At 60.0% G+C, this 20710-nt stretch overlaps 1 protein-coding gene across 2 annotated transcripts in view; it reads left to right on the top strand.

Annotated features, from left to right (window-relative positions):
* The window catches only part of INPP5A (inositol polyphosphate-5-phosphatase A), a 182353-nt gene that overhangs the window by 147891 nt on the left and 13752 nt on the right, over positions 1-20710 (top strand). For both annotated transcript variants that reach the window (XM_040624538.1, XM_008686002.2), the window contains exons 10-12: positions 13003-13098; positions 13226-13300; positions 20554-20627. In XM_040624538.1, coding sequence (XP_040480472.1) covers positions 13003-13098; positions 13226-13300; positions 20554-20627 — 245 coding nt within the window. The remainder of the gene's footprint in view (positions 1-13002; positions 13099-13225; positions 13301-20553; positions 20628-20710) is intronic.

Raw genomic sequence — 20710 nt, 5'->3', positions numbered from 1 at the left:
AGGTCCTGGGAACCCGAGGTCCAAGCCACATCAGGCCAAGAGCGGGCACGCCCGGGATGCGCAGTGGGGAGGGTGCAGGGAGGCCTCGGAAGGTCACAGAAGGCGCTCCTGACAGCGGTGCAGTACCAGTGCCGCTGCTTCTCAGCTGCTCATCGTCATCACGTGGCCTCTCCCAACGCCGTCCTCCCTGTCCCTTCATGGGGACACCAGTCATTGGCCTTGGGGCCCGTCCGAAATCCAGCCTGGTTTCATCTCGAGGTCCCTAACTAATTACATCTACAAAGACCCTCCTTCAGAATAAGGTCACGTTCTGAGGTCTGGGTGGACACAGATTTGGGGGGAGCCCTCTTCCACGCGTGACAGCACGTAACACCAGAACGACACGTCTCCGCTCCACTTGAAACACTGAATGCTAAACAGTAAACACACTTCTTGGCAAAGGTTCATCTAAAAATAAGTTCAACTGAAAAAGAACAGATTTTTTTCCACGGGTGATTAATTTCGGTGGCCTCAGTTAAGCCATCTTTAGTCGCCAAATTTTAAAATACTGTGTAAGCACCTCTTTTGGAAAATCAGAATCTGCTAATGACATGGGTTTTTAGGAGGGTTTCCACTGTAAAAACAATGAGTAGAAATTTTGTGGGAATCCAGAGAGTCTGACCCTGAGTTACCCGCAGTCAGGCCTCAAGAAGATGGTAGAGGAGACGTGTTCGGGAAGCCTGGGCGCCTAGAGTCTGGCCCTGGCCAATTCAGGGCCCACCCCTCTCAACCAGGCCTCTGACCCACTTCACTTCACTGTCAATAGCCTTCCAAATTAACCGTCTAGCGAGGCTACGGTGGGACCGTCAGGCACCACTTCCTGTCGGGCAGCATCCCCGGGAGCTCGTTAGAAACGCGCATCCTCGGGGCTGCAGAGCTCCAGGCCTTGTGTTGGGAAGCGTTAGGTTGAGCCTCGTGCATCTCGGCGTCCCCTGGAGCCCCGCGGCCCGCACCGGCTCGGGTGACGGGCGCTGGCAGGTACACACCCAGGACGCCCGTTGAGCTGGCGCTGCTGAGCCAGGGCTTCTCACGCGACGTGGGCATGGTGGCTGGTGTCACCTCTGGCCTGGACTGTGCCGGGGCAACCCCGATACAGCCGCGATGTTTACGGAACCCTCGTGGAAGGCTGCCCTGTGTTAGGAGATGGAAGGCTACGGGGTCCTGTGGGTCTTTGGGCTCTGTGTTGTTTTCAGCGGCTGTGTGGGTGGGTTCTGTTTCACAGACGCCCGTGGGTGGGTTGGATACTCCGATTCTGGTTATCACTTTCCAGCCGACTACTCCAAACCAGTGTCTCTTCCTCATTTGTCCAGCGGATATTTCCTGCATGCTTACCGCGTGCCCTGGGGTGAATGCAAGGCCCGGCCGCCTGGGTGCCAGGAGAGCTGTGGGGGCGGGTCTGCCTAGCAGGTGGGACGGCCCCAAGGCCCAGCTGGCTGGGAACACTTGAGTCCTGCACCTTGTCTGCTCTTCCCAGTGTGCCTTTCCGTCCATTCCCTGCCCCCTGGGAGTCGAAACAGCGACCTGAGAGCAGAGTCCTCCAGAGCGTCTGTGCTTCCCGACACCCTGTGCTCAGAAGCACCTGCCTTTTGCAGGAGAGCCCTGTTTCAGATGCAGCTGTGTCTGGGACCTTAGTGTCAGCCAGAGGCCAGCAAGCCATGTTTTGGGAGGGGGTCTCCTGTGGGCAAGGGGTCCTGTTAGGTTCTCAAGTGTGGTCTGGGGGCATTGGTGAGATTGGCAGTGTGGACAGGGCGGGAGGTGCAGCCCTGGGTGGGCACTGGGGTGTGGGCAGCCAGGAGGAGGGGGCCTGGATGAGCACAGTGTGTCCTCTGTCCATCCACCACCAGGGGCCCAGAGTGCTCTCTGCCCCTCCGTGGTGCTGAGGAGGTGAGTGGGGTGCCCGACCTCTCCTTCCAACCCACAGCATGGCCCAGGAAAGACACAGGTCAGGAGGAAGCAGTGCGACTTAACCCACGCTGTCCACCACTGGCCTTGGCCTGTGCCTGGCACTGTCCCTCCTTCTCTCCCCCGGGTGGACAGGCAGACTGCCCCCAGCAGACCCCTCTTGGAAAAGCCGCTTGTGGACTCCCGCATTCAGTGCTTGCAGATCGGGTCCTGGGGACAGAAGGAGAAGGCCGTGCCAACCTCAACCCGGGGTTCTGGAGAAGGAGCCCACACGAGGTGTTCAGATTGCCCAGATCAGTGTGGCTGCTGACCAGCAATGCCCTGGACAGTGGCGCAGCTGCATGTGGTAGGAAGGCCTAAGGAGGAGTTGAGATGGGAACGCGTCTCCTGCCTGACGGCAACATGTGGAAGCCACTCGTCGCTTCGTCCGTCCGGGCGGGTCTCTGGAACGCTTCCCTGAGAAGCCGCTGCCTGACTTGGCTTTGGGACTAGTTGCCCCTAGAGTGGCAGGGTCAGCCTCCCTGGAACCGGGCGAGGGGGTTCCTCCCAGCACACTGGCAGGAGTCATCAGAGGTTAATTCGATCTGCCTCCAAAACAATGAGGGGCCAGTGAGCAGCTTGCGGCCGCGGCCGCTGTGAAGGACAGGCAGTGATTGTCCCTCCAGCGGCTGGAGCCAGGCGGGGCATCTCCCAGGGTGGGGGTCAGTCAGGCCCGGGCAGGACGGGGAAACCTTGTCATGGCAGAGGGTCAGGGAGCGGGGTCCGCTGAGCGCAGAGTGAGAGGATCCTGCTCCCCGGGAATTGGCAGCGTCCTGTCCCAGATGCACACGCAATCCCGCGTGCTCGCAGCACAGAACTGGAAGGACCATCCTGTGATCGAGGCCGGCACTGCCCGAGCCGTAACTGAAACACAGGTTAAACACGACCGTCACGTGCCATGCGATGGGCCGGGCGTCACGAAGCCGATTCTTACCGCGGCCTCTGCTCAGCCCTGCCGGCGGGCCGCTCTGAGGGTATGTTTTATGCCTTGTGCGGTGGCGACTGGCAGCTGGGGCGCTCAGCTGGCCGCAGTGACAGAGAGTGACAGCAGTGCCAGGCGCTGCCGTCTCCGCGAGGCCCGGCCACGCGCCCACCTGCCGCCCTTCATCCCTGACAGTGATGGTGATGGATGTGCTTTTGGAGGCTGGCGGCCGTTTTGAAAACCGGTTGCCAGTGACTGACACGTGCGCGTGCACGCGGGTGCCAGGTGCGCCTGTTGGGACATGGGTCCTGTGAGGACCCGTCTGGGAGGGGCGCCCCCAGCACTGATGATGCCAGCCCTGGAAGGGGCCGGAGGGAACCACGGCAGAGCACACCCCCAGCGTCATGAAACCACCGAAGACCACCACCAGCAGGAGGGGTGCGGCCAGGCTCCCCGGGGGCCAGAGCCCCATCCCCAGACCGCATACTTCGCTGCCGCCAGCCTCCTTCCCTCAGGGTGTTCCCGCGTCCTGGGGAAGGCGCTCCCACTTGGCCTGGAAGGGGCATCGCCCCGTCACGGCCTATGCCAGCCCATCAGGAGGCCCTGCGAGTTCCGCCCAGCCGGGAAGGTCGCTGTGCCCACACTGAGTGCAGGGTGAAGTGCTGGCGTGCGTCTGGTCTCCAGTTAGCTTGTCGACCAAGCCCTGGCCGCGCCCCAGACACTCCGCCGCTAACACAGGGCACGCGGGCCCCTGTCAGCCCCCAGCAGCCCCCCAGCAGCGAGTTGGTATTTCTGTCCGTGCTGGGGCAGGAGTGGTGGGTGTGAGCTCTGGGCAGCCTGGCGTCCATGAGACGCATGGAAGGGTTGCGCCAGCCCAGGTCCCGAGAGGCGTCTGGAGAAAGCCTCGTCAGGCGTGGAGCGTTCGCAGACCTTCAGCCGCCTCTGAAGGCCTGTGGGCTCGAGTGCAGACGGCTCCGTCCTCTCCGTGTCGCTAGCAGACGCCGGTGCTCGTCGGGGTTTCTCTTCTGAATTGGGAGCCGGTGCAGAGGGGCTGCGCGTCCAGGAGGCCTCCTCGCTCCGGGAGCCACGCGTGTCTGCCGTGGCGGGGTCGGGGGCTTGCACAGGGTGCATTGGTTACTTGTGTGGCTTTTTAAGAGTCTCGTTTTAAAACAACAGATTTACTCATTTAAACATTAAGTTTATTTAATTACTGTTTCAGAAAGAAAGAGACCTTTATCTGATCTGTTTTGATAGAGGGCCTGTGACATCCCACTAAAGCAAACTCTAATGTTGTACTTAATTATGACAATTCTGTGTTTCATATTTAGAGGATTTTCTCCAGAAAGTTTGCCTTATAAACACTAGCTTGAATTTCCAATTGGTTGCTGTCAAAATAATTATTCCCATAATTACAGAAAAAAGATGAAAAGAGACACTCCCCCTCCCCCGTCCCGTATGTGGGAGCTTGCTTTGCTGGTTGGTGGCCAGCTCACCAGTCTGTAATGCTCGCTCGGGTCGTCAGCACAGCTCATGGGGATTGTAGGACCTCAGACCGGTGCCGAAGCTGGTGGGCAGGCCCCCGCTCTGCGGTCTGCGCTGTTGGTGGGACGAAGTGGTCCTGCCCCCAGCCCTCCCAGCTCGGAGCGCTGGTGTGTCCGTGGAAGCCCGGGGTATTCTTGAGAGACCAAACCAAGAGCGTGTCCAGTGTCCCCGGCCAGGGCCTCCTTCCTGTCCCAAGCTGCGGCGTACGCACACCTGCTGGACACTGGTCTGAGAGGAGCGCACGCAGCTTCCTTCCGGAACGCCGGCTGCATGGTCCTGCGTGGGCTCACAGCCACCGTGGGGCTTTGCCCAGCACACCCGAGCGTGGGCGCTGCCGCCGCTCCGTGAGCACCCGCCCTTACGCCGGCTGGTAGGGAGTGGGCGGCGCCGACCGGGGAGAGATGGAAGCGTCTTGACAGCGTATCGTGGTTCTGGATGAATAGCATACAGTCTGAACAAAGAGAGGAAGGTGCCCTGGCGGCTGACGTAACCCTCGTGACAGTGCCGCCTCCTGACCCGCCAGCGGCCCCCGTGTCCCCCAGGCGCCGTGGCCAGGGCCCTCGCTTCTGTGCTGTCAGCGCTTCAGGGTTCTCGAGGTGCTGTTTCCCCAACACTTACTAAGAGGTGTCTTTCCTGCCGAGAGCACAGGGATTTGGTGGGAAAACGTCGGAACGAGCTGGAGCTCGCAGGAAGTCCGCATAAATGGGACGGGGACCATCGGGGGCAGTTCCTGCTGGAGGCGGTGGGCGCCTTTCCAGAGAGAGGACGAGACTCCGAGATGCTCTCTGGTTGAAGCTGCCCTGCTCGGTCCTCAGGCCCTCTGGCTCCGTCCGGGACTGTCCTATGTGTTAGCGCTGAGGAGCCTCATCCCCAAAACCAGCGGGATCACCACCGGGACACGCCCGTCTGCACCGCCCTCCCCTGCAGCCACACCCTTCTGCGTCCCGGAGCCGTGCGTGTGTGCGGGGATGTGCGTACACGTGGTGTGCGCCTGTGTGTGCCGGAAACACGCGTGCACACAACACCTGCCGCCTGTGTCTGCCTGTGTGCGGTGCAGGACGGGGAGGGGGCCTTCTGTCTCAGGCCGGGGGTGCATGGCTGTGTCCATCCTATTTCGGGGGCCGGGGCTCCCAGGGCCTGCTCGGCAGCCACACCGGCAGTGGGGGCAGCTGTCTGAGTGCGGCGTGAGCCCACCCCCAGCGGGACAGGCAGAGAAGCAGGCGGTCGGCGGGTGAGACGCTCCCTTCCCAGCACTTCCCTCGGATGCACAGGTCAGCAGGGACCAAGGCGAGTTTCAAAGCCCCTGGTTCCATTCCAGAGCCTTTAGTGGAACGATGGCTCTTCGTTGTGACCCTTGTGTATGTTCAGGACTCGGGGTAACGTCTTCAGAATGCTGGTCATCAGGGAGCATGAGTCGTGCTTCTCTGTGTCCCTGGCACTCAGTGGGTGTCCAGGGCGCTGGGGTGTCCGCCTGTCACACCTAGCACTTGGATTCTCGGTGCCCCACTCACGGGGAGCCAGTGTTTAGACCTGGCGCTTTCCCGGCAGACCCGTCCGTGGGCTCAGAAGTGCTCTCTACACCTCGACTTGAGAGGCGGGTCTGGGCGGTGGGGGCCCATCTGCAGTGCTCGGCAGGGCAGCGGGTGCTGAGCCCGCCCCTCACAGCCAGCGTCTCCGGGAGGGTTGTCGCAGCTCGCAGTCGCGTTTCTGCTCTAGAGCCCGCTCTGTCTTCCAGAGTCATTAGAAAACTCCAAATTCAGAAGGTAGTGATTTTCCGTGAACTTGTGCTGAGGAGAGCATGCGTGGAGTACTCCAGCGTGTCTTCGTAAACTACTCTGAGAAACGCTTTCCTCCTCTTTGGTCACTGCTGCGTGAAGGTGTCCGCTGAAACTTGAATACGTAGCTGTTTTGGGGGCTGGAGTTTAACCAGAATTAACTGACTGACAAGGACAAGGATGGCACAGGGGTGAGCTGCTCACTGGCTGCATTGGGTCAACAGTTTTTCAGGTAAGGGCTGTTGGCGCAGTTTGCAGGGTCCGCCTCACGGCGCTCACAGCTGAGGGACAAGTGTCCCTGACAACTTCATGATTTCTGAGGGTGGGGACGAGGAACCCCAAGAATCCAGTTACGGGGAACAGGTGGCAGGCTGTCCCAGGGCTGGTGAGCAGCTCAGGCTGGTGACCTGAGTACAAGCTGTCAGCCTCAGTCTGGCTCCTTCTGGACACACAGCACAGAGCAGGTGAACACACTGTCGCGTGGGAACTCCGTGCACCTCACACCCGGACGGACGTGGGTGCACAGAAGGGAAGGAGAGGCTGGTCCGGTGATGCTTGCTCTAACCCTGTAGCTGATGTGGTTCCAGCCCCACAGATGCTCCGTTCTGAGTGAGGGCCAGACCCGTGGAGAGGCTGCAGAATCGCCTGCCCAGCCTGGGTGAAGCCGGGTGGGAGGAGCTGCTGCTGGGCACTCAGCGTCAGGGTCTCTTGTCCATCAAGGAGCCTCTGCTCCCAGCAGGTGCATGGCGCCTGGACTTGCACCTGGAACCTGCACTCAGATGGGGCAGAGACCACTGTTTCCTGAGAGGAAGGTCCGCATGAGTGCATAGAGCTCGGGGCCACCCGAGAAGGCTGCACAGGCCTGTCTCCCGGCTCATCTGGGCCCCAGCCTGCGCCCCAGGTGGCCCTGCTCCCCTCTCGGATGGCAGAGGCCAGCTCATCACAGTGGCCCCAACTCCCCACAGTCTGCTCTGTTATGGCTGGGGTGCTGACCTCCCTGCTTCCAAAGGTGTCTGCAGCCCCTCCCTGAGCCCCAGACGCCTCCCTGAACAGCTGGCCGCGGACTGGCAGTGTCCCTTTACTCCAGGGCCCTCCAGCACGGCGTTCTGTCATTTTGTTGTAGGGTTTGTCAGGAAGGTCCCAGGAGGGTGGCACAGAGTCCAACGGCTGGTCCTGGGAAGCACTGGCGTGACCTCGGAGGGTGGGGCCGCACCCCCAGTCCTGGCGGTTGGATGGCTCTAGTTCTCCTCCAGAGTCCGGGGTCGAAGGAGGCACATCCCTGAGACTTCCGATGCCCTTGGGCACTCCGCTGGGCTCACCACTTTCTTGGCCCCTCTGTTTAAAGCTGGAGACGTTGTTTTAAGGGCCATTTTTTCTGCAGGCTTTTTCTCTGGCCTTTCCGGAGTAGGCCGCGTGAGCGTCTGTGGCTGAAATTAGTCTGGAGCATGCCTTTGTTTCCGATTTCACGCTCTCCGAGGGCCTGCTTGTCGTTCTGCGGAGCTGTCAGGGGATGAAAGCCTGCAGCAGGGTCCTGCTTCCCTGGAAAGGCGTGAACAACGGGGAAAATGTGTCTTCAAGCCCACCCACCAGTTCACGGAGGCCAGGCCGCGAGTCAGGAGGGGCGCAGCCTCTGGAGTCCCTGGGCACGCGGCAAGGGCAGGGCTCGGGGCTTCTCCCCTGCCCTCGTCCCTCCTGCTTCCTCCTTGCTCCTCTCTTCTCCCTCCTCCCTCCTTTCTCCTCTGTCCTCCCTGGGCCCTCCTTCACTTCTCCTCCTAGAGCACTTGTGGCCCATTGAGTGTCTCAGGCAGACGAGCGAAGAGAAGCTTCCCCCTGCCTCCTGCCTGCTCCTTCTCTCCTCCGTGGGTGCCGATGTCTGGGACGTGCCAAAGGCAACCTTTGCTTAGCAGTCACACAGCTTCTGCATGGGTTGTTCCTCTTGGTGGCTGGGAGCGGGAGGCACGTGAACAGCTGAAGCCGGGGGTCAGCTCTCGCACCTGGAGCCGCGCCCACAGGCGGCCTGGCAGCAGAGGTCAGGTGAGGGTGTCCACCTGTCCAGGATGCTGCCCCAGGCCCGTGGATGCTGCCCCCTCGTCCCGGGGTCTTGGTTTGAAAACAAAGAGAAGTCTACTTCCCGCGGCTGTAGCCTAATTCCTTAAGAATTCACTCCACTGTTTCCTCGAAGCTGCTGGTACTGTGTCTGGACACAGGGCCCAGGCTGGCTTTTGGGCTCGCTTCTGTTCTGTTTAACGCAGCCCTGCGTGGACGGTAGGAAAGCAGAGGCCGTTCTGAGGCTGTCCCGGACCAGGCACCCTCGTCTGCTCCCTGCACGTTAAACAGTCTGTGGACATCTGGCCCGACTGGTTTTCTTCGCTGACTGAAGTTGGGAGTAGACCTTGCCCCACCTCTTTGGGCAGTTATGGGGGAGGGACAGCGACCCCGAGACAATGGCCCCGCTCACCCCTCCAGAAAGCTCCGCTCTGGGCCAGACAGGGAGCGTCTGGCGTCCTCGAGGTGCCGGCCATGCATTGGGAGTCACTTCCCCCTTGTGCAGATTTGGGACGGGCTTTGCTGGAGCCAGTGGCCAGGTCAGGAGGCCGCAGGGATGAATTTGCATGTGCGACCCTGGCTGTTCCTTGTGCTTTGGGTGGGAGGGCACCATCTTCCGGGACCTTCTGCTTGTATTCCCAGCGGAGTGGGGCTTCCTCAGAATGCTTCTGAAAAGTCAAGTCATGCAGACCGTCTGCTGAGAATCTTCTGGGTGCCTGTGGCCCAAAGTGGGGACCCAGCCGTCACTGACAGGTGGGCTCAATTGCAGGAAGGGGGTTCATGTTCCACCAACAAACAGGTAACTTTGCGTCAAAACACAGAGACAGAATGTACAGACGGCCAGGACCTGGGACACGTGGGTGGTGAGCGGATGTCACGGGAGCAGAAAGCACTCTTTCCCGCTTGAAGACCCCACATTCCGGGGAGCTTAGCTCTGCTTCTGCGGCCACGGTGGCCTCCATGGCTCTTGCTCTGGGGACCCCCATGAGGAGTCTGTTGACCCCAGGCTTGCCCCGACTCAGCCCTCACTGCATCCCGGAACAGTCCTTCCCCGGGCCATGACCCTGAGTGTATCCGGATGTGCAGAGCAATGCGCGAGCCTGGGCCTGGGCCTGGGGGGTGGGCTTCTTCCAAGCCTGAGGGAGACCAGACCCCTGCCTGCTCCCGTGGGGACTTCTCCTGACTCTGGGGAGGAGAGTGCAACCGAACGTGGGTTCCCAGCCCACACGGGCCTTGCAGACAGAGGCAGAAATCCCCATTCCTGTTCAGCAGACGTTTTTAAATTCAAAATACACTTCCAATATATACCTTGCTTCCTGCATTTTCTGGGGTGGAGGGAAGCAGGGGGTTGGAAAGGTGTGCTGGTTCTGAGAAGAGAAGGACCCCCAGGCCCCCCCGGGGGGGGGTGCCTCTGGGCTCGCGGCTGCCCTGGGTGCGCACATCCCCTGCACTGTGGACATCCTGTGTCCTAGGCCACTTCCAGAGCCTCTGCCTCCCCAGCACTGCCCTTGTCCTGTCCCCCATTTGTCCTTCTCCTCCGGACCACAGCCCCCACACTCCCCCCCAGTCCCTTGACAGCTTCGCAGCTGCCTGTCCCTGGAGCCCCCACATTTCTGCTCCACGTTCACTGTTCTGGTCTTCCTCCGGGAACCCTCTGTTACGGGGTCGCCATGGTCTCACCCCGACACCCCCTCGACCGCCGGCCCTCGGCTGACCGGCTCGCAGCCCACTGGGTCCTGCCGTGTGTAGAGGCTGCCTGCCCGCCCAGGGCTGTGCTGGGTCCTTTGGAAACTTGTGCTGAGAGCCACGGCCGGCTGAGCTTGTGGGAAACCGTGGGAAACCTGCTCAGGACCACATTCAGGACTCAGGTGGAGGCGTGCGTTCTCCTGCTGCCCCTGGAGGTGGGGACGCAGCGTCCACGGCGTCCACGCATGGTTTAGAAAGAGCGATTTAAACGGGGAGACTTGCAAACTCCCTGTGTAAAGCGGCCCTACCTAGTTCCTGTTCCTCCAATTTATGTTCATATGTTTTTGCTCTATGTGCCTCTTACCGACACAGACCAAAACACACCGCGTGGGATTTTGGGACTTACTTCCTACCAGACACATCTTTCCTAAGCTGCCCCCAAATCAGGCTTCGTTCAGTACAGCCCGGAAGGAGACTCAGCGTCAGGACTTTCCTGACCTATCCCATCCAGCACCAGCTGGCGTTCCTGGGAAGCCAAGAGCTCAGCGCCTGCAGCCCCGTCCTGCTCGGGTTAGGTGTTGGTCAAGCCAGTGCGTGCTCTGAAGCGGGGAGTGAGCTCCGCCTGCTCGCTGTCCCACTGCCGTGGACCACGGGTCCTTCTGTCTGCAGCAGAGGGTACAGACTGGATTCTGCATCTTGAAGGCCCGGCTGTAAGGGTCCAGAGGTGCTCACGCCTTTGGTCGAGTTTTGCACCTGGGGGGAGCATTGGTGGCAGTTGAGTGGGAGCACTTGGGACAGACTTAGCTCCTGAGTGGGCAGGGCATGCGGGCATCTCTGACCGCTGGTGGCTTTGTGTCAGGCTGGCCGTAAACTTCGGGATTTGCAGAGAACACTGGAAATAGCCCTCTGGGTCCTGGGGCACCCTGTCCAGCAGCCTGCTTCAAAACCTACCCAGACTGAGAAGAAACACAGGAATTTCATTATCCACACAACAGGTGGACAGCCTCGGGGACAGCGGTCCCATAAAATTCCAAGACAAAAACCAGGCGCTCCGAGTGCCAAGAAGACAAAGTGCGGGGCCGTGCTATCTGCTGCCCCTTCGTGTGGCTGCTGATAATGAAATAAATCTTAGATGGCTCTTAAAAAATAGCATTTTGGGTTTTTTTTTTTCCTTTCAAAAGAAAAATCCCTTCCGTAAGTAGGCGAGCGGAAAGGCCCGGCCTGCAAGTTTCTGCATGAGTGGTCATGACTGCGGATTGAAAGCAGAGACGAGGCCGAGGCCAGGCTGGCCAGGCCTGATCACTTCTTTACAACCTGGTGAATGAGGTGGCTCCGTGGGAGGGTGCAGAGAAAGCGCCGCCAGAGAGACGGAGGCATAGGGCGGCCCCTCTCCCAGCGCCCTGGCTGATCAGATGTTTATCCTTTGGGAGCCCGCCCGAAATGGCTAAATAAAGCAATTTTTTAAAAAGTTTCTAGCAGATGCCTTTGGGAGAAGAATCAAGAATTTCCTGGGGCGGCTACAATGGCCGTCTGCCTGCCGAGCCCTCCCCCATTCACGGAAGCACTTAAGCCACTTAAGCGCATTAGCATCTGGATGGAGCTGGACCTCCTCGGGCCGCAGGGGTGGGCAGGGTGGCCGCGCTCTGCTCCGGATTGTTCCTGTGCTTGTTCTAATCCACGCTGTTTGAAGGCGGCCAGACTGATTTGTGACACATGAGTCCAAAAGCCACTTTGGGGGCTTGACCTGCTTAACTCATCTGTGCTCTGAATGTCAATGGCGGTCCTGGAGGACGCTGTGCGGACGCGGCTGCCTCCCCTGCCCCAGGCTGGGCGGTGCGCGACCCAGCGGGTCCCTTCCCAGGAGGGGTCTGCACCAAACCCCTCTGCGTGGAGGCCGCTCTCCACTGGGCAAAGGGCTTCTCACCATGTCACAAGGGCCCTTGTGAGGAGGAGGTTTTAAAAAAGTCAAAATTAGTTGTTTTCTTGCAATGGTCTCTTTTTAATAAAACTCACCTAGTCATTTTTAAAGAATGGCTCCGTCGAGGTGTGTGTGGTTCCCACACCGGCCTCAGTCCCAGGTGGCCTCCGCGTGCCCTTTCTGGACATTTTGTGTGTATGAACCCTGGTTCCATGTGACCTTTCCTTAAGGAAAGAGCATCCGCCGCGGCAGGGGGTGGGGGCCCTGCTTCCCGTGTCCTCGCCAGTCTGCGCGCCCATCTGCCTTCTCTCTGCGCTGCTCTCATCCTGGGCACCCTCATACTTCCTTTGTTCCCCAGGTCCCCCAGTAGCCTGACTGTTCCCGAGCCCAGGGAGCGGGCTTGCTGCCCTGGTCTCCAGTGTCGTCCTGCCCTTAGGGAGCCACCCATTGGCACCCACCCCAGCCTTTCCCGCCTCACACCCAGTTCCAGCTGGAGGAATTTTCGCAGCAAACCTGGGCTTAATTTAGTCTGTAGTCAATCAGACAGTGGCCTGCTGGCTGTGAACTGCGATATGCTGTGTGGAACATCCCAGCCTTGTGGCCGTGGGGCTGACCCTGCTCACTCGTCCCTCTCCCTGCCTGTCCAGCTGTTATCTCCCTCAGCCGGTCAGAGTCTCTGCTCCAGAACCCAGCGTGGCCTCTGTTCTCCCTGGTGTTGCCTTCCCGGTCCTGTCGCACTGCCCACCTGGGGCAGAGCTCATTGCCGTGTGTCCCCAGCCTGCCATGGGGCACCATGAGGCCGCTGTGACTTCCCTGCCCCTCCCCTGCACGGGGCTGTCTTCAGTGAAGCCCCAGCAGACCTTCCAGGGTGGGAGCTAGCCAGCTATGGGGCAGCTCAGGGGAGCAGAGGTGGGCAGGGAGGCCAGGGCCTGGTAGAGACGTACAGGCCTGCCCTTGGACAGTGTGCCCGTCACACTCCTGCTGCCATGTGGGCGGATCCGTGGTCCCCTTATGTGGAGGTTCTGCGAAGGACGGGGTCCGGGAGGGAGACCAGGAAGTGTGCTGATTGCATTCAGGAGACACGGGCTGTGCGGCCCTGTCCTGGGACTGAGTCCCTTCTGTGTCTTTCCCAGACTCTCTGCACAAAGGCCACGATGCAGACAGTCCGGGCCGCTGACACCAATGAAGTCATGAAGCTGATATTTCGCGAGTCGGACAATGACCGGAAGGTAAGTAAACCCTGCACTGTGGGCTGTGACCGCAGCAGGCCACCATGTGTGTCTGGAGCTGGGGAGGGGGCTGTGCTGCAGGCGCGGTCCTGCCCCACCCGCGCTGACGGCCACTTCCGTTTTGCAGGTCGTGCTCCAGCTGGAGAAGAAACTCTTCGACTACTTCAACCAGGAGGTTTTCCGGGACAACAACGGCACTGCGGTGAGCTCCGCCGGGTGCCCCCAGGCGCCTGGACCCCCCTGGGCCACGCACCTGCAGCTGGGACAGTTCCCCCCCCCAACCCCACCCCCGTGTCTCGTTGATGGGCAGCAGTGGGAGGTGGGACGCTCATGCCCCAGGCGCTCAGGGCTGCCGACACAGGCCTGGACCCTGTGTGCGTGTCTGACCAGGCCTCCCTGTGGTTGCGTGTGTGCACACGTGTGTACATGCGTGCGTGCAGAGTGAGTGCGTGTTGGTCGAGACCTGGTCCTGTGGGAACTCTTCCTCTGCTTTGAAACCACCGCCCGCCTCTCGCCGTGTGCTGTGGGTGCTGGGATGTGTCCGGGTGCCCAGTTGTGTGGTGACGGTGTGCCGGTGCGTATACAGCTGGTGGCCAGTTCCAGGCCACGAGGAGACGGCGCCTGACCCCACGGCCCCTGGCATTCGGTGTGCAGAAGCTGGTCCTGGGGGGTGCCCCAGCAGGTGGGAACACCTGAGTGCACTTGCTGCCTCCTGCCTGCCCTCCAGCCTTTCTCCCTGCCGCCCACCCCTGCTCCATGGGGGCTCTGTGCACAGCTCTCCCCCCTTTTCATCTCCCAGTCACCCCACACCCTGCAGTGCAGCCTCCACGCCACCAAGACAACTGTCCCCACCTCGAGGACACTTTATTCCAAAGCCTGGACTTCATGCCCCACCCCCGCCACCCCTGTGCTCAGCTCTCTACATCTGGGAGCTGCAGCTTGGTCTTACACCCCTGCCCTCAGGCCCCGGCCGTGCTGAGTGCTCTATACCTGTGCCACGGTTCCCTGTCCTGTGCAGGAGGACCCCTCCGCTCTGTGCGCGGAGGAGAGCTGGCAGGTGTCCGTGCTGGGTGACAGCACGGTCCCACCAGGCGGACTGTCAGTCCTGTGTCCCTCCTTCAAACCGCTGGCCAGGAACTGCATTCCCCCGCCTTCCTCCCCACGTCCACGCCTCCCTCCCCACGTCCACTCCTCCCTCCACTGCCCTATGTCCTCACCTGAGTCTGTGTCCACTACCCCGGAGCCACTGCCTTTCACTGGCCACAAGAGCCCCGTCAGTGCACCCTGAGCCTGGGGCCCAGCCTGGGCTTGTCTCGAGCACAGAGGGTGAGGCCTCAGCTCCAAGCTCTTAGCCACTTCCCACGGATCTCAGGGGGGCCTGGAGCCTGCTCTGGTCTCTGGGACCTTACTCACTGCTTGCCCCCACCTCCCACCCCGTTCAGGGCACCGGGTTTACTTGTGCCCCAGCAAATGCTCTGATCTTCCTTACCTGCCCTTCCCACTAGCCTGTCCCAGTGGGCATTCTGCCCTCTGGGCCTGACCAGTTCATATCTCACTTCCTCGGTGGGCCTCAGGCACTGGCGAGGTTGGCTCTGCTCCCGTGTCCCCTGCAGCACCAGCTCAGCACACACTCACAGCCCAGCCCACTTCCCTCGGCAGGAGGTACCAGGGTGATGACCTGTCCTACCCTGCTGTCCACGCCAAAGCGTAGCAACCCGGTGATTTCAGGGCCTGAGCCCTCGGGGCACAGGAGAGCCAAAGGGAAAGGTTTGGGGACAGGACTGTTCGGGGGACACTGGCTGGAGGTGAAGTACCTGGGAGACTGTCTCTGAGCAGCTGCATGACTTTCTGAGCTTGGAGGCAGGGAGGGCTCTCTGGGCCCCTGGTACAGAGGCAGCCCCCAACATGAGGGGCCAGTGAGGCCACCAGGGCGGTAACAAAGGGGAAGAACAGTGGACACGGGAGTGGCACAGGGGCAGCCAGGGCCTGGAACGTTCCGGAAAGAGCAGGACTTAAGTGAGCAGGACATGCTGTGGGTTCTGAGCCAGGGCGGCCTGGGAGAAGTTGTGCGTTCTGGAAACGGGGAGCCAGCACACACGGACCCACAGTCACTGTCTTCCTCTGTTAGCATCTGGACGAAGCAGGTGTAACGACCATTAGAAATAACAAACGTTGTCGTCGGACATAGCAGTTTTTACTTCTGTATTTATTTAGCATATGAAATTTTTTAAGATGGAGGAAAATTAGTTTGAATATTCGGGAGAACGTTTGAATTTCATTCAGAGACGAAGCAGTGCAGTGCAGAGTTACAGAGAGTAGACTTCCACGTGGCTATTTTGGAAAGACCCACGTGCCCCTTTGTTGTGTCCATCCGGAGTCTCGTGGAGAGAGCGGCGCCCGGCCCGGTGCCTCGCAGGGGGTCTGCCGTGGCTTCTCCGGCGTGCCTTCAGAAACGACTCGCGGGGTCACACTGGTGTGCGTGCTTCCGTGCCCTGGGTAGCGACCTCGCACGTTGAAAAGCCGCCTCCACATCTGTCACACAGAGGAAGCGGGGTCATCCAGCCCAGCCACGGGGACAAGATGAATGGTCTGACGAGCCATCTCACCTCGGTGGTGAGGCACGCAGCCCCACGGCCACTGGAACAAACTACCCATCCTCAGGATGGATGTGCCCGTGCCGGACGCAGCCCCGAAATCCATCGCGCCCTTCATCAAGCACCGGGCTTGTACCCGTCTGACAGAAATTTAATTCAAGCTGGCTTCTGGAAATAATTATTGTATTTTAAGAGTAGTAATCATTGGCCGGGACATGATTGAATGTGTCCATGCCTATTGACTTTTTCTATGATTTATAGCTTTGTTTAGTCGATATTCCCATCGAAATTGTATAATTAATTATAAGTGTGGCTGTCAGGGAGGCAGGATGGAGTGCCCTGGTGAGGATTTGGAGAGATTAAATTTTCCTTGGCTGTCCCAGGGCAGGGCTTGGGAATCTTCACAGCGCTTGGCCTGTTGGATAGAGATGTTTTCTGTGTGTTTAGCAACTGCTCTTGCTCGAGGCGCATTGATTTTCCGGGCTCCTTTTTCTTTATCAGCGTGGTGTCTCTGCAGTAACAGTGGAATTTGTGCAGCTGGGACAGCTCCTGACAGATACATATGATCAGCCCGGCTGCTTTATCATTGTCTACACACGCCCTGCGCTGTTTTTCACTTTGTAATCAACAAGAATGTTTAAGATACATGTGAAATTGGTTATCATGTTTCTGAAAAATCTCAAAGAGAAACAAATTATCATTTCAACAGAAATGCAACATAATTTCTAATCGGGAACCTCTCTCACAGCTGGAGTTGGCCCCAGGGGCAGCGCTCTCCCCCAGCACAGACCCCCACGGTTCTCACGGAGCCCCGGGCGCGGTGCTCTTGCTGGTCCCAGCACGCTGGCAGCCCGGCCTGGCACCCGATGGGCCCGCTCGGGGTTTGTGAACACACAGCACGCGGTGTGTGTGGATGTGTTTACAGCCAGTGCCACCTGAGGACCGTCGTCTGTTTCCAGACAGGGGCTTGGGGCCGTGTGAATGCGGGCTGGGGTGTGGGCGCACAGCAGGATGGGCTCGAGAGGAGGGCCCGTGCTGACAGAGACGCTACCCCGGACGTCTGGGTCCTCCCCAAAGTGGCTCTGTTGCTGTTTTAGCAGCTGGAAGATTCAAACCCATCCCAAACCAGATTATTTACTCTAATTTTCCTTTACACCCTTAGCAGGTAGAAACATGGTGGGGTCCAGGTGGCTCCCTGCCCAGGTGTTGCTGCCGCTCACAGCCAGGACGGCCGGAGTAAGATGCACTGCGTCTCAGTGGCAGAGCAGTCCCTCCTGCTCTGAGCCACGCCGATGGCTCCTTGCAGAGTTTCTAGCTTCCCTCCTGGCTGAGGCTGCGCTTGCTGGAGTGTGTGTGGGCACGTTGCTGCAGGTTCCTGTAGACCCCGGGCTCTGGCATCTGTGATGAGCGGCTCCAGACCCCCCCCCCACCAAACCTCATCTGTATCCCAAAACCACATCATGTGGATGCCACCCATGTGGACACCCTCTGGGCAGGTCCTAGCCACTGAGGCGGCGCGGGGCCCAGGAAGGCTAACAGGGCCCCTTTCTGAGGCTGCACAAAACAGAGCACTGTTTGGTGGGTGACAGTGAAAGCCATGTGCTCACACACGCGTGCTCGTATGCAGCCAGGCACCCATACACAGGTATGCACGTGCACACACACAGAGCCAGCCTCGGTGTGCAATCATGCCCCCCTCCAGCCCCCTCGGTGTCTCCAGGGCCGATCGTAGAGACCTGGGAACGCCCCGACTGTTGCCACTTGGGGTCAAAGACGCAGTGGAGTGAAGGTGGTCAGTCCTCATGGTCGCTCTGGTTTACAGTCTGTCAGAAATTTATAAACACAGCAGAGCACACGTGTGCGTGTGTGTGAACAAACCCCTTGCCAGCGAGGACGATGGGTCCTCCGTCCTCTGGCGGAGTTTGAGGAAAGCAGAGGGTTTGGCTGCAGCCGGCGGGCCGTGGTGTCTCCGGTAGGGACCGTGGTGGTGTGAGCGGCAGCAGGGGCATCTCGCGGTGAGGAGAGAAGAACCCCTTTCAGAGGAGGAATCTGGGCACAGGCAGGGTCTCCTTTCCCGAGGGAACTTTAGAAACCATTTTTGGATTTCTGTCAAATAAAGTCCTGGGCTACTAATGGGGTGCTGCTTGGAGCCAGGCCCCGTTCTGACTGCAAAATGGACACAGATACCCCCATGGGGCTGTTGGGGACAGAGGAGGGTCGGATGCAAGCAGAGCCACACAGGAGACTGCAGCCGGCCACCCGCAGGAGGGGCACCCAAGGGGCGGGGAGCGTGCACTCTGGCCGAGGCTCCGGGAAGCACGCGGCAGCTGCCGTGAGGCTGGGGCCCAGGTTATCCCCAGGTTTCCTTCAAAGTGTAAGGGGGAGAGTTAAGTCCTAGCACCTCGCAGCTGACGGGATTCCATTCTGAGTATTTGTACCTCCGTGCCTGGCCCTCCCCTACATTTCTCACATCCGGGAGACGGTCAGATGGAGGACAGGCACCACATTTACTGTCCCCAAATAAAGGTCCATGGAAGGCAAGCTTGCAGCCCAGAGCCCAACACAGGCAGGGTGTGCCCTTGAGGACATCAGATGAACACCAGAATAATTAATTGAAATTATAAAGTAAGAATGTTAAAAATGATTAAAAACATGAAAGAATCAAACAGGTAACACGCCCTGAAAGAAGCAAGCAGATTAAAAAACACACAGAACTTCTAGAAGTGTGGCCATGGAAGGGAAGTCCTGGTGGGTGAATCAGTGGCAGGACTGCTGAGGGCGCGTAGCATGTAGGAATGCAGCAGCCCGAGCAGGACGGCGTGCCGCGCCACGCCATGAGAGGCCACACTTGGCAAGCTGATGTTGGAACCATGGGAGACGAATTCTCAGGAGCAGGATGTGTCCACGTGGAACAGCAGGACCCCAGACGGAAAGAGAAGACGCGACCTAGAACAGCGGAGGCGCATGTCAGGTCACCCCACAAGGGGGATGCTGGCGCCAGGCGGCGACACAGTGACCCAAGGGAAGAGCCACGGGGACGCGCCGCCAACGCCGAGTCTGTGTGCGGCCAAGCGCTGCTACGCCGACAGCGCTGGAGCAACCCAGAGACCTCTCACGCGGGTGGACACGGCGGCCTTCCGGCAGCAGGACGGGCTGCCCGGAGTGGCCGCGTGCGGGAGGAGCGGGAACGCTGCTGGCGCACGGCACGTGCGCGTGCAGGCTCCACGGGACACCGTCAGTCCACGGTGCGGCCGCCCTGGGTCAGGGAGGCCTCGCGGCATCTCGGTGTCTGCGGTGCTGCGTTTGTCTAAGCGTCCGAGCTGAATTTGGGAGAGATGGGAAGATTCGCTGACTGCGGGTGAGCGAAGCCCGGCTCTGCGTCCGGAAGCACGTGATCCTGCCGTAGGAAGCAGCCCTCGACGTTTCCGTTAAATTACCGCCCGGCCGCCACGGCCACACTCCTCCAGATGCTCCGCACTGGTCCCTTCCGGAAACCCTGGCCCCTGAGCTAGGGCCGGCCAGTGCCTCTTCTTCACCATCGTTGGTCAAAACCACACAGCTCCTGCGTGAAGGCAGCAGCCCCCCGCGTCCCCCTTGCCAGATCCGGGCCTGTCTCCCATCTGGGAAGGCCGAGAACTCGAGCTCCAGGGCGATCTAGGTAAGAAGCACGCTGTAGGCCTGTGTGTGCACCTGCATGCAAGTACACACGTGTAAACATACACGTGGCTCTGGGACCTGCCCGGGCCCCACGCACGCTCAGCGGAGCCGCTCTCCCCAGAGACTTCCTCTCCATCCACAGCCCCAACCAAAGACCTGACTCAGGAACTTACTGGAAGCTCTTTGGCCTGGAGCCGTCCCTGGACTCCAGCGGAGCTAGAGTCTCCCCTTGATGCAGGGGCAACGAGGCCATTTGGTGCCACGAAAGCCAAGCCACTGTGCGCTCCCACGTGCTTCCCCCCCACCCGTGCCTCCCCTCCCCCTGTGGGCCCTCCATCCCATGTCTCCCCTACTTGCTCTGCAACCCCCCCCAAGCCCCCCAGTCCCATGCCCATCGGGGCAGCACTGCCCAGGCTCCCGCTCAGCAGATGTGGGCTCACAAGTGGCAGCCGTGGGTCCAGGCCCCCAAGCCCTGGCATGTGAGCCTCACCAGGCAGGGTCTAAGGCTCTTCGTGATTCGTGTCTGTGAGTGTCCAGGATTCCGCAGGAGCGCGTGTGAGGTCCAGTCCCGGCCCACAGACCGCCCCTTCTGTGCACATTCGAGCTGTCTTCCCTCTGATGTGCTCCAGGAGAGCACCAGGGCTCAGGAGTGGGGGGTGCTGTGTGCTCGTGGCTCAGGTGGCAGCCTGGCACACAGGTCATTCCTGTGTACACGCAGCTGCTGATGCCACGCTTCAGGAGCGAGGAACACAGCGGCCAGGACAGGAGCCGGGTGCGGGGCTGCGCAAGGACACGCCTCACATGCACGTCTGAGGCGTCACGTGCAGGGCAGGCTCAGCTCAGCCAGTGGCTGGATGCTGCTGGTGGCACCCCTTCCCTTCTGGGGGCACCGTGCCCTTTGGGGTTTGGTTCTGAAGAGTTCTGCAGGGCAGGCAGTTCTGTCTTGGCCAGTCAGCCATGGGCAGTGGGGCTGGAGTCCCAGTATGGCCTCCAAGGCAGAAGGGCGTGCTGGGTGCCCATGGATCTCCCCGGGGACATGAATGGGCAGCTGTTGGCAGGGCTGCCCACAGATGGACCGGTCAATGTGCCGGGCACGTTTCCTGGAAGTTCCGGGGGTCCCTGCTGCGCAGAGACCACCAGAGACTTTCCATGTCCCCAGTGAGGCAAACCAAAGTGACCTTATTTTTTCTTTTTCTTTTTTCAGCTCTTAGAATTTGACAAAGAGCTGTCTGTTTTTAAGGACAGATTGTATGAACTGGACATCTCGTTCCCTCCCAGGTAAGGAGTACCCGCTTGCTGGATGAGCACGGAACTTTTCTCTCGGCATCTGCGCGTGCCTGTACAAACCGCACCTCCTCCCG

Source organism: Ursus maritimus, unplaced genomic scaffold, assembly GCF_017311325.1.
Source record: "Ursus maritimus isolate PB19 unplaced genomic scaffold, ASM1731132v1 scaffold_7, whole genome shotgun sequence".
NCBI lineage: Eukaryota > Metazoa > Chordata > Mammalia > Carnivora > Ursidae > Ursus > Ursus maritimus.
The sequence above is the reverse complement of the archived record's forward strand: the minus strand, read 5'-3'. Positions and strand labels throughout refer to the sequence as shown.